The 13645-nt window shown below is 41.4% G+C and overlaps 1 protein-coding gene across 3 annotated transcripts in view; it reads left to right on the top strand.

Annotated features, from left to right (window-relative positions):
* Positions 1–13645, top strand: part of CPNE5 (copine 5) — a 197778-nt gene that overhangs the window by 43781 nt on the left and 140352 nt on the right. For all 3 annotated transcript variants that reach the window (XM_070745132.1, XM_070745131.1, XM_070745134.1), the window contains exon 3: positions 3186–3232. In XM_070745132.1, coding sequence (XP_070601233.1) covers positions 3186–3232 — 47 coding nt within the window. The remainder of the gene's footprint in view (positions 1–3185; positions 3233–13645) is intronic.

Raw genomic sequence — 13645 nt, 5'->3', positions numbered from 1 at the left:
GACTTATACTCGAGTATATACGGGTAATAATATTTATATACATGGTACTAGGGAAAAAAGGGGGGGGGAAGAAACATTAGGACAGGGGACGGAAGCATTTCTGAACTGTAGCACTTTGCACTGTTGCAGATTCAACTTGTGAAATTATAGTTCCTTTGATTAGCACCGAGGTACTGTGTTTAGATCCTTAGGCAGATAAAAGACATGATCAGGAGAACCTGGGAAATAAAAAGCTTAGTGAGGCATACTTTGCTCTCTGGCAGCTTCTCTTCATTAAAATCTCATTAATCATTTTTACATTTTTCTTGCTATGCTTTAGTAATGGGGAGCAATTGAAAGTGGGCCAAATGCATTATTGAAATACATTATTGGGTAATTTAAAAGTCTTGTTTGGTTTTCTGTTCTAAGTCATGAAGGAGCCACAGTTCTTTGATTCTACATTTAGCATAGTACCTAATAGAGTGGTCTTTGACAAAGGTGGTAGGCACAATGAGATCAGATTAGGAAAACAGCATCACTGTGACCCAATTCAAGTTGTGTTATTTTTTTATGCATGTCATATACAACCTTGTGATGTTGCTTTTTATCTTGCCTTTATTATTTGTATAAATAAGTCGAGGCAGCAAAGACACCTAATATTCTTTGTCCTCCTAACAATAACCTTGTTGGGCTAAGATGGCTGTCAACAGACTCAAGCTCAACCCTGATAAGACGGAGTGGCTGTGGGTTATGCCTCCCAAGGACAATTCTATCTTTCCATCCATCACCCTGGGGGGGAGTTATTCACCCCCTCAGAGAGGGTCCGCAACTTGCGCGTCCTCCTCGATCCACAGCTCACATTAGAGAAACATCTTTCAGCTGTGGTGAGGGGGGAGTTTGCCCAGGTTCGCCTGGTGCACCAGTTGCGGCCCTATTTGGACCAGGAGTCACTGCTCACAATCACTCATGCCCTCATCACCTCGAGGTTCGACTACTGTAACGCTGTCTACATGGGGCTACCTTTGAAAAGTGTTCGGAAACTTCAGATCATGCAGAATGCAGCTGTGAGACCAATCATGGGCTTTCCCAAATATGCCCATGTTACACCAACACTCCGCAGTCTGCATTGGTTGCCTATCAGTTTCCGGTCACAATTCAAAGTGTCGGTTATGACCTATAAAGCCCTTCATGGCACCGGAACAGATTATCTTAGGGACCGCCTTCTGCTGCACAAATCCCAGTGACCAGTTAGGTCCCACAGAGTGGGTCTTCTCCGGGTCCTAGACAATGTCGTTTGGCGGGACCCAGGGGAAGAGCCTTCTCTGTGATGGCCCTGGCCCTTTGGAACCAACTCCCCCCAGAGTTTAGAATTGCCCCCACCTTCCTTGCCTTTCGTAAGCTTCTTAAAACCCACCTCTGCCGTCAGGCATGGGGGAACTGAGATATTCTTTCCCCCTAGGCCTTACAATTTACGCATGGTATGTTTGTATGTAGGTTTGGTTTTATAATAAGGGTTTTTTTAGTTGTTTAGTATTGGATTGTTACATGCTGTTTTTTGTCTCTGTTATTAGCCGCCCCGAGTCTGCAGAGAGGAGCGGCATACAAATCCAATCAATCAATCAATCAATCAATCAATCAATCAATCATAAAATAAATAAATAAATAAATAAGAGAGAGAGAGTGAGTGAGTGACTCAAAGTCATCCCAGCTCTCTTTGAAGCCTAAATTGGGACTAGAACTCTTTCCTTGTTTCTAGGTTCATTGCTTAACCACTAGACCACACTTGGTCTCTTGTCTCTTTTGTCTTTTGATTTATAGAAAGGAGTATCCACCTCTCAACAGAAGAAAACAGGGTAGTTTCTGAGCACCTCTCCTGTGGCTCTTCTACTTTATAGCCCAGCTGCTTCATTGCTACTTATACAGAAGAGGAAGCACAGGAAAAGATTGTGTTACATAGAGTGTCCAATCCAAGAAGCATGGCAGAGGTTTTTCTATATGGATTTGGACAGTAGAATAAGGCCAGAACCCAAAGGATATTGGCTTAGTTATTCTTTTTATGCATATTCTATTTTTATTCTTGGAACTCAATGTAATAAACATGAGTCTTCTCTCCCCCCCCTCCGCCCACTTTGTATTATCTTCACAAAAAAATAGGTTAATCTGAGAAGTCTTCACAAAAATATATAGTTTAAACTGGGAGAAAACAGAGAATCTCAAAATTATCTACTGAGGTGTGTGTGTGTGTTTTAAGAACTAGGGATTAAATCTGAACTTCCCATGTTTGTTTATTAAACCTCTATTGTACCCATCTTACCAAGGCAAGTCTAGTTTGATTCAACAGAGTAATTCCAGTGAATCTAATGAATTTGGGTAGAATTAAGGTGCAATGTTTTGTGTCTAGTGACACTAACTTTAGTCTACGACTAGACTTGGCATGTGGTAGTTTCCAAATGAATGTGGTTCTGGTTCCAAAGCAGCCTCTCTTTTTCCTCATGTAAGTTAAGGCAAATAACTCTTGTGCTACTCCCTTATGTGGGAAGACAATAGCAATCAGTCACACGCATGAAATTGATGTTATTCGGATTATTGGAGCTGAGATGTGACAGTAGCTGATGGGGCAGAATGGTTAGGATGCTGAGTCGCAATACTTGCTTAGCCAGAATCTATCAGTCAGTTTACCTCATAAGACTATTGTGAAGATCAAATGAAAATACACACACAGAAAATATGATGGATGTTTAAGATGTCAAATGGTTCAAAATGTTCTTCATAAATGTGATTTGCATCTAAGACCTGATTAAATGAATCACAAGTTCTAGCATCTGTTGCAGTTTGTTTCCATTTCAGTTTTCCATTATAACCTCAAATTCTTCCCATTCTTGCCTTTTTGAGTTTGCAGGAAAATGCTTTTCATTAATAGCAACATGGAAAACGCTTAGATGCTATTTCTGTGTACATAGCAATAAATAATACTTTTTAAAAAAAAAAAAGAAAAAAGGGCAGAAAAAGAAATAATGCACCACAGCATTACAATTTTCAGGAATTTGATCCCCCTCCCGACCTCAGCAGTGGGGTTCGAGCTTCAGTAATTTTGTTTAGCTTTTGATCTTGAAGAAGCTTGTGAAGTGTGCTCTGTGGCACTAGGGCTAATTCTTTTTCTCTGTGCTGGTGGCTTAGTTAACTGGTGATTTTTCTTTCCTTTACAGTATGTGTGCTGTATACTCAGGGCATAGAGACCAAGCAGTGGAGAGAGGTATGTAACTTGTATGTTAATGGGAAATGTTGTGTCTCAGAAAAGTAGTAACTCTCCAGCAGATCGTCTCCTGGATTTCATTCTGCTTTACTGCCTCTTATTACAATTCTTTCAAGTCACATTTTTATCTTGTGCCTTGGTATTTGTGTGTGTGTGAGATTAAGTTAAAGGCATTTGATGAAAATTCTGTTGGTTAAAAATGTCTGAGATGCCTTGTTTATCTGTTGTGGCACCACTGAGGGGTGTGAAAGCTTCACCCAGAAAGCTTCACTCACACTATGGCAGAGTTTCTCAATCTTAGCTATTTGAAGACATCTGGACTTCAACCCTGGGAATTGAAGTCCAGATGTTTTCAAATGGCCAAGGTTGAGAAACACTGCAATACGGCATTGGTGTAGCTGGCATAAAGCTGCATAGGCTGATGGAAATTCATCTAATTGATGTGAAAGAGAATATAGCTAAATAGAAAATACGATTCAGAAAGGGCAAAAGTTAAGGCCAAAGTGAGGCATGAGAACAGTAATTCGAAATGTTGAAAACTAGCACATAGCAGCCACAAGGAAAGATGAATTAAGGGCTGAATTTAAGACATAAAAGGAAAAAAACATATCGTGGCTCATTGGGCCATTCAAGTGGTGGGAAAATAAAGAGTTGTCAATGGCTGGGCTGCCTGACAGAGCCCTTTAAAAGAGGGTGCTGTTGGCTATCTGGAAATCATGTTTGCTGAACTTGGGATAAAGAACTAAACCACTATTCAGAGTCCTGCCACTTCATTCAACCATCCAACTTAACATTGGTGATGAGGATGGGATCTTAGAACAGAACTAAGGATTGAACATCTATCCACGTGGCATCAGCGGCCATCTTCGTAGCGAACAGCTGCCTACCACGGCCATTCCAAGATGACCACACATGCTCCACCAGCTCCTTTCACCTGTAACACCAAAGAATGATCTTCATATATGGGTTGTTTTCAAATGTTTATGGAGGCGAATAATCTTCATGATCTGTTGGACACTAGGAAAAGGGCACTTTCCTAAGTTATTATGGACTGCCAATTTACAAGATGGCGAAATCTTTAGCAGCACCAACCGATGTAGAAACTGCAGAGTGGACAATACTTCAGAACATATTAAAGACTCATTATGACCCCCAGCATCGCCACTCATTAGCAAGTACGAGTTTTATTTCAGATGCCAGCAGGAGAATGAGTCAATTAATGACTTTATCTGAGTGGAATCGCATCTGAATGTGAATTCATTAATCTAGAAGAAATGATGCAAGATAGAATAATTTTGGGTCTGAGGGTCCTGACCCTACAAAAATGACTGCTGGTGGAAAGAGGCATCACATTTCAAATCGCCTTAGACAAAGCCCAGGCAGCAAATCCTCTGATAAATCTGCAGCAACTATCAGAAAATCAATCCATCTCATGGAAGGAATGCCCACCAGACAGTAAGAGAATACAGAATCCAAAGAAACCTCAGATTGAGAAGACGAAATTCATCACATAAATTCTGAAAGGGTTAATATTTAGTGCTAGCCCAAATTCTGCATTTCTTAAGCCTTGACCTATGCCCCACATATATAGTTATGCTTGACATTTAGAGTACAAAAGTACATTTTGTGTTTATAATCTATGCTTGCATCCGGTAGAACATAGCTGTGCTACAGGAAAAGGACATGGCTTTGATAGTGCAGAGATAGATCTGACACCTGCTCTCAAGGCACATAGCTTCATGCACGAACCCACATACTAACCGCAAGTTCCTTTTTGTTGTACATTCTGCACCTTCTGCATTGTATAACCCCTTTTTTTACTTTCTGTATAAGGAAACGTTGACAACTAGTATCTGATTGGCTGATATTGTGTGTTTTTTGTACTCCTTTGGAAATGTATAAAGAGCCCTGAAAAATAATCCACGTTGTTCAGACATTGCTTTTATATCTTCTGAACCTGATGCATGCATCAAATAAACCTGAGTTACGCAATTGCCTTGTGGTCTCCATTCCCTTGCCTGGCAACTGAGTTTTGCTGCAACAGTAGGACATTTGGAAGCGGGATATAAACATTCCTGGTGTGCCAGTTGTGCGGGAAATCAAACCAGATTGGCATGTAAGTTTAAAGATGCCATATGCAAGTGATGCCAATGGAAGGGACATATAACAGAGGCTTGCAGAACAACCCAGCCAAGTTCTTTCCACCAGAGACATTCCCCAACAAGACTATTTACCCCACAATTGGGTTTCTGGAGGAATAAGTAAATAGAGGGCTAATACCCAGAAATGAGGGAAATCCACCAGACAACTATAGGGCATTCTGATGCATGTGATGCAGAGAAATTCCATGCTACAATCCACATTGAGGGATCTCCATGTAACATGGTTGTTTTTAACCATTGTGTCCTGGCAGATAATGAAAGAATTAATCCCCAAAATTAAGAAGAAACATCTAAAGCCACATAGAATTACATTAAATGACTTCCAAGGAAACTGTATTCCTGTTCTTGGAAGAACATTAATCCTAGTAAAATTTAAAGAGTTCAGTGGACCATTGCAGATAACCATTGTGGATAGCAACTGACCCAGTCTGCTGGGGGTGGAATGGTTCAGGCCCCTGGGTTTGGGAGTGACCTGCCGGCATACACACCATCCAGGGACATGACTTTGAGGAGCTGCTAACTGAATTTGAGGACATCTTCAGCGGGAGTCTAGGCAAGTATAAAGGGACCCCTATCTCTTTCAATCTAGACTCCAACGTTGCCCCTGTCAGAATAAAACCACGAAGGGTTCCTTTTGCTCTCTGGTCCAAAATAGATGCACAATTAGGCAAACTAATTGCACAAGGGTTTTTTGAACCTTCCGCTAAATGGAAGACCCCAGTTGTCACCCCCATTAAATCAGATGGGTCAACTTGCATCTGTGCAGACTATAAATGCACCATAAATAAAGCCTTGCAACAGAGTGCCTACTCCATACCAGTAGTTCAACATCTACTGCACTTTTGGGGAAAAGGCAAAATATTTACAAAACTTGATTTAGCACAAGCTATCAGCAACTATGCCGCCGCAGAAGCACAGGCTATTGTAACACACCGAGGGGCATTTAAATTCCACTGATTACAATGGCACCAGGGCTTTTTACAAGTGTAACGGAGCACCTCCTATAGCGTATCCTGAGGGTAGTGCTTTAGTTTGATGACATCTTCATGTCCAGGGACAATAAAGAAGAATTAACCCATTGGCTAAGAGAACATTGAAGTGGTTCCAAGAGAAATGCAAAATCGCCGTTCCACAAGTTGAATTTCTGGGTTATTTAATTGATGGTTCGGGAATACAACCAATGAAAAGTAAAGTCAAAGCCATTGAGGAAGCCCCCACACCCAAGAATCAGACAGAACTCTGGGCTTTTCTTGGCCTGTTAAACTTTTATTGTATTTTTCTGCCACAGAAGGTTACAGTTGCTGAACAGTTGCTGACAGTTACAGAGACTGCTAGATAAGAAGGCCAGTTGGACTTGGGGATAAAAAGAAGCCTCTGCCTTCTTTGCTCTTAAGAATTTGTCATCCAATAATGTCCTTGTACAATATAATGAGACTCTTCCCCTTTTATTAACTTGTGATGGATCTCCTTTTGGGGTCGGCACTGTCCTCAGCCACCAGCTGCCAAAAGGGACTGAGGCTCCAATTGCATTTTATTCTAAAACACTGTCACCCTCAGAAAGGAATTACAGCCAGCTGGACAAGGAAGCACTGGCAAAACTCCATCAACTTTTCTGGGTTGTTCTGCAGACTCTCAAATTTATTTCTCAATAGGTCATTTCTGGGATTGAAATATCAGAGGAGAAAAAGGGACCTGGAATGAGAAACAGAAGGGATAGAAACTGTAGATGGGTGGGCTGGTTTCCACTCCGTGAAACGCAAACTTGTTGCTTTTAAAAATAAGACCTCCTACTCCTCTCGTCCTACTTTTGCATATTTTCACACACCACTGCTGGTGCGTGGGTGCTGGGGGGAATCCTATGCCTTATTTCTTTGGCTTGGTGATGTAACATTAGAGTGGGAAAGACGTGAAGGATAAAGGTAAATGCAAATTGTACTGAAGGGTCCCTTCTGTTTACAAATCTCCTGATTTTCCTCATAGGATTTTCTGTCTCTCCCCCCCCCCCCATTTAAATCATGAGGAAGAAACCTGTAGAAACATAGAAACATAGAAGCCTGATGGCAGAAAAAGACCTCATGGTCCATCTAGTCTGCCCTTATACTATTTTCTGTATTTTATCTTAGGATGGATATATGTTTATCCCAGGCATGTTTAAATTCATTTACTGTGCATTTATCTACCACATCTGCTGGGAGTTTGTTCCAAGGATCTACTACTCTTTCAGTAAAATAATATTTTTTTCATGTTGCTTTTGATCTTTCCCCCAGCTAACTTCAGATTGTGTCCCCTTGTTCTTGTGTTCACTTTCCTAGTAAAAACACTTCCCTCCTGGACCTTATTTAACCCTTTAACATATTTAAATGTTTCAATCATGTCCCCCCTTTTCCTTCTGTCGTCCAGACTATACAGATTGAGTTCATTAAGTCTTTCCTGATACGTTTTATGCTTAAGACCTTCCACCATTCTTTTAGCCCGTCTTTGGACCTGTTCAATTTCATCAATATTTTTTTGTAGGTGAGGTCTCCAGAACTGAACACAGTATTCCAAATGTGGTCTCACCAGCACTTTATACAGCGGGATCATAATCTCCCTCTTCCTGCTTGTTATACCTCTAGCTATGCAGCCAAGCATCCTACTATGTTAGTTTAGTTTAGATATTTTAGTTTTGGATCTGTAAATCATTCTTAGCATCTATCAAGGGCATCATTGCAAAAGAGACAGACAAATAACACATGAACTGCTGCACAGTTTAGCACTTTGCAGACCATAGAGGATTGTGGAACTTGTGGAATACAATTTTCCTGATGAGAACTCCTCTCCCACAGCTCATAAGCAGCTGAGCTGCCCAAGTGACTTGGTGCCCAAGAACCTTGGTGGTGCAGTGGTTAGAGTGCAGCACTGCAAGCTATTTCTGCTGATTACTGGCTGCCAGCAGTTTGGCAGATCGAATCTCAGTAGGCTCAAGGTTGACTCTGCTTTCCATCCTTCCAAGGTCGGTAAAATGAGGACCTAGATTGTTGGGGGCAATATGCTGACTCTCTGTAAACTGCTTAGAGAGCAGTTTACAGTAAAGCACTGCGAAGTGGTATATAAGTCTAAATGCTATTGCTATTGCCAGGGGTGGGCTACTGCCCAGATGGGGGACACACGCAGTGGGGTAGCAAAAATGGAGCTCTACCCCAGAGCACCCAATTTGCACTGAAAGATCTTGAAAGAAAATGCAGGGCACCCTGCATAAGCCACGCACACAGTAGGAAAAAATTTGGTAGCCCTTCACTGGCTATTGCCCCTGCAGGAGGCTTTAGGGCAGTTGAGTAAGATGTTTAGCAGGAATTTATTTATTTATTATTTATTCATTAGTTTGACTTCTATGCCGCCCAATCCTGTGGAACTCAGGGTGGCTTACAACAGTATAAAAACACAATATAATATGCCTGCCATGTTGCATTGGGGGAAGAGCCTAACAAGTTTTCCACTACTTTTCCTCTTTATCTAAGGACTTAACTTGTTTAAGTGAATCATTGCAGTTATTTTATTGTTTTTTTCTTTGTTATGAAATTGATCTCCTGAACTGACCTAACCTGCAAGCTCTGGGGGCAAGAAGAGGTAAAAAGCAACTGAGAATAATTAAATAAGATACTGCTTCTCCATTCGAGGTAGAGGGAGGAAAGTGACATCGCTCCACATTGAATGCCTGAACTGCATTGAAAAGCTGGGTTCACGTGGACTTATTTGATTAGGAAATCAACCTGTTTTTAGATTCATACAATACTCTTTTCCTGATGGGTATATTTTATTCAACACAAGCTTATGAATCATGCATTCTTGGAAGCATGCATTTTGCGACGGGATGGGAGAGGCCTCCCTACTTTTGCTGATTGCCAATGTAGTTACTTTTTGTAGAATAGCAAGAAGAGAATTTGTGTGATGTTGCCACAGTGTGAAAAAGAACAGATGGTACTCTCCCATCCCACCATCCCATTCCAATAATGTTGAAGTCTATCTCTGTTTTGCTCAGTTACGTGACTGTTGCTCTCCCCTGAGTACTTTCCATAAAGACTTCCAGTAAGGAGAGAATCTGTCTGTTCTATGAAATTAACTATTTGGAAACGGCACCACTGAGGTCTTGTTATTTGTTTCTCAGGAGCAATTCCATTCTTTCTACAGAAGAAAAAAGGGCCCGTGATTTTTCTATAAGCACTTAAGGTCGGCTTAGCAACTACATCACAGTTGGCAAAGCGATAGGTCAAGTCAGGCTTTGTAATGTTGTTTTCTAAAAATTTTGGATCCCAGAATTCTCAGCCAGTAAAAGCAATGCATCTGGGGTCCCTCATTTTGGGCAAAGCTTGCTTCTTAGAATATGGACTTATCTCTAGTCCAGTGATGGTGAACCTTTTTTTCCTTGGGTGCCGAAAGAGCATGTGTGCACGCTATTGTGCATGTGCGAGTGCCCACAGCCATAATTCAATGCTTGAGAAGGGCAAAAATAACTTCCCCCACCCCCCGGATGGCCTCTGGAGGCCAGAAACAGCCTGTTTCCCAACTTATGATGGGCCCAGTAGGCTCGTGTTTCACCCTTCCCAGGCTCAAAGGCCAGGTGAGGGTATAAATGCCCTCCCTCAGCCCTCCGGAGGCTCTCTGGAAGCCAAAAACACCCTCCCAGAGCTTTGTGCAAGCCAAAAATCAGATGGTCAGCACATACGTGCATGTTGGAGCTGAACGAGGGCAACGGCTCACGTGTCAGTAGAAATGGCTCTGCGTGCCACCTATGGCACCCATGCCATAGGTTCGCCATCACTTCTCTAGTCTGTCATTTACCCACTTCAAAAAAACTTGCCATTCCTTTAGAACTTTTAAGGACAAGTTTCAATTCATATGTTCCTTTTGCATCTGGACAATAAGCAGTATGGAGGCTATGTGTCCTGTTTTTATCTTGGGATTCTCTCATTTTACTAAGTCAAACTTCAAAAGTTGAACAGATATCTCACTGTTGGATGGGCCTTATGGCGAATGTTTCAGATCAGTTGCTATGGCTTTTCCAGGCTTGTAAAGTATTGTAAATGTTTTTTAACTATAGTTGCCTCCATCCTTTCTCATTATTGACTAGGAGTGGTTGGAACTAATATAACACGTACGAAGTGCATCTGGTTAGAGAAGGCTTCTTTAGAGAATTTGAAGCCAACAGTTATCATCAAAGAATGAGCATGTGTGTATTTCCCCATCATTATCGAATTCCCAAGTCCCAAAATAATCTTTGTGGCTGTTGGCAGTATGTTAGTCATCCAACATTTGTCCCCAACTGACAATTGTCTCTCAAAATTGGTGTCACAATTTGTGTAATCATTGGACCATATCACTGGCTACTGTTTTGCGGAGATTTAACGTGGCAGCAAAGAGCAAAAGTGTTTAACCAAGAAGTCCTTGATTCAGATCTCACTGCAAATGTGAATTTGTGTGAGTTCATCAAAGCCTCTCTTCCCTTCTTTTTTAATAGAAATATAAGAGGACTGAGCTAAGATACAAAGATACAAAATCTCTGTGGCTGAAATTACCATTTGTTGGGGGTCAGAGGAAAGGGAGGGTCTTGCCTTCTCTTTCTGCTCAAGATCCCCATAAACAATTGGTGGGCCACTGTGTGACGCAGAATGCTGGACTCGATGGGCTTTGGCCTGATTCAGCATGGCTTATGTTCTTAAATCAGGTATCTCCTCAACACTCCTGATTGAGCAGCCGAGCTGATGAACTGTTGGCTCGAGATCAGTTTGCTGCATTTCCTCTGGAATATTAAGGTGGGCAATTTCCCAGTGGAAACTGCCTTTTGGGATCCTTTCTCTTTCCTAGAGCCAAGGTACTGTCCTTCTCCAGTTGCCTTGTGTTTGTTCTTTCTTTGCTGTGCTATGGACAACCAAAATCAAGTGCTGTACTTTTCCCCTTATAGAGAAAAATTCAGTATGCACTGTCCAGTATCTGAATATGTTTTGGATTCCCTGAGTTATGTTATTTGATTCTGCACTACTAAAATCATGACTTGAAACATATATGCATAGATATCTTATCTTATCTTACCTTACCTTACCTTACCTTACCTTACCCTACCCATCCTTTCCTTTTTTCTTTTCTCTTCCCTCCCTTCCCCTCCCCTTCTCTCCCACCCCCCTTGATGCCTTTCTTGTATTAATACATTTTTATTGATATATTTATTTATATTTTGACTTCTATGCCGCCCAATCTCAATGGGACTCAGGGCGACTTACAGCAAAATAAAAACAGTACAGTACAATAATAAAAAGAAATCAAATATTAAATTAAAACAATAAAAAACCCATTTTAATAACCCAGAAAGCAAGCAGTCCAATCAGCACACATGCATATTACTCGTGCATCTCTTTCTGGTCCTGAAACTTCTCCCGGATTGTCCACTATTCAAATAGAAAATGAGAGAGAGAGAGAGAGGGATTAAATTTTTCCTCCAACATATCCATTTTTTTCATTTTGTGAATGAGATGAAATTAGAAATGAAAAATTCAAGTTTGTTCTCTGAAGTGACATGATCCAGAAAAGGTTTTATCACTTGATTCTTCAGCATGTATATGGGCAAATTTAGCTGAAAGAGAGGCATCACCTATTAGGCATCTTCTCTTTTGATTCCTATAGCAGTGATGTTCAACCTTTTTTTGAGCCGCGGCACATTTTTTACATTTGCAAAATCCTGGGGCACACCATCAACCAAAATGACACAAAATGACACTCTAACACAGTACATATTATACATATAGTTAATATAGTTTCTAAATGTATTTATACCCACTTAGAGTGAAACCTGGGCCTGTTTCGATGAACACAAACGGGATATCCTGGCAAGAATGGTAGTTTGGGGGAGCCATGTTTAATTTCCCCACGGCACATCTGACCATGTCTCACGGCACACTAGTTGAAAAACACTGTCCTATAGAATACTACAAAGCTGAATTGTCATCGTTTTCCTAAGTTGAGAATTCAGTCCATTTTACGCTCCTGTTACAATACAAAGTTCCATTGGTATAAAGTTAACTTTAATTATTAAATGCAGCCTTACTCCACACCACATGCATCATCTCTGCTTGTCTGAATGTTTTATGGCCTTTTGCATTTCTCTGTTGTGGACATAGAGTACCAAAATGAAATGGTTATTAATATTATAACTCATAACAGACACAGTTCCCTAAAGTATTGCTTCATATTTGAAGATAACATTTGAGGCTTATTTTGTCCTTATTTTTCCCCTTCCCAACTGCCATATAGCTAATCTGTGTATATTGCTACTTTTTATCAGTCCCCAGCAACTTACTTCCCAACAGAGGCATTAAAAAAGCCTGGGGGAAAAAATATGAAAAGGCAGTAACCACCATGGACATGGAGAATGAACTAAGAAACTGAGCCTGAACAACTGAGCCTGCCCCTGATTTAATTACAGCTCCCAGTCATAAGCAGACATTCAGGACAATTTATTTGCCACTGTGGTAGTTCAGATGAGCTCCTACTGTAGATCCGTGTTTCTCAGCCTTATCAATTTTAAGATGTGTGGATTTCAGCTTGCAGAATTCCACAACAAAAGATGCTAAGCTTGAGACACACTGTCCTAAATCTAAGAAAAAAGCCAATTGAAGTTTACGGTCATAGGGCAGTGATGGCGAACCTTTTTTTCCTCGGGTGCCGAAAGAGTGTGGGCAGGTGTTATCACATATGCGTGAGTGCCCACACCCATAATTCAATGCCTGAGTGGGCAAAAACAGCTTCCCCTGCCCCCCAGAGGCCCTCTGGAGGCTAGAAATGGTCTGTTTCCCAATTTCTGGTGGGCCCATTAAGCTCATGTTTTGCCCTCCCTAGGCTCCAAAGGCTTCCTTGGAACCGGGAAAGGTAAAACATCCTCCCACATTTCCCGGAGACTCTCTGGAAGCCAAAAACACCCTCCCAGAGCCTCTGTGTGAACCAAAAATCAGCTGGCCAGCACACACATGCATGTTGGAGCTGAGCTAGGGCAATGGCTCACGTGCCAGCAGATATGGCTCTGTGTGCCACCTGTGGCACCCATGCCATAGGTTCACTATCACTGTGATAGGGGATGCCTGAGATATTATACCAGTTTGAAATCTGGAATATCTGGGAGGAAGGAAATCTTTCATTGGCCCTGGTTTCCAAACTAGAATAGAATGGAATGGAATGGAATTCTTTATTGGTCAAGGGTGATTGGACACACAAGGAATTTGTCTTT

The sequence above is a fragment of the Erythrolamprus reginae genome, chromosome 3, assembly GCF_031021105.1.
Source record: "Erythrolamprus reginae isolate rEryReg1 chromosome 3, rEryReg1.hap1, whole genome shotgun sequence".
In the NCBI taxonomy this organism is placed as follows: Eukaryota; Metazoa; Chordata; class Lepidosauria; order Squamata; family Dipsadidae; genus Erythrolamprus; species Erythrolamprus reginae.
This window is presented reverse-complemented; position numbering and strand designations above follow the sequence as displayed.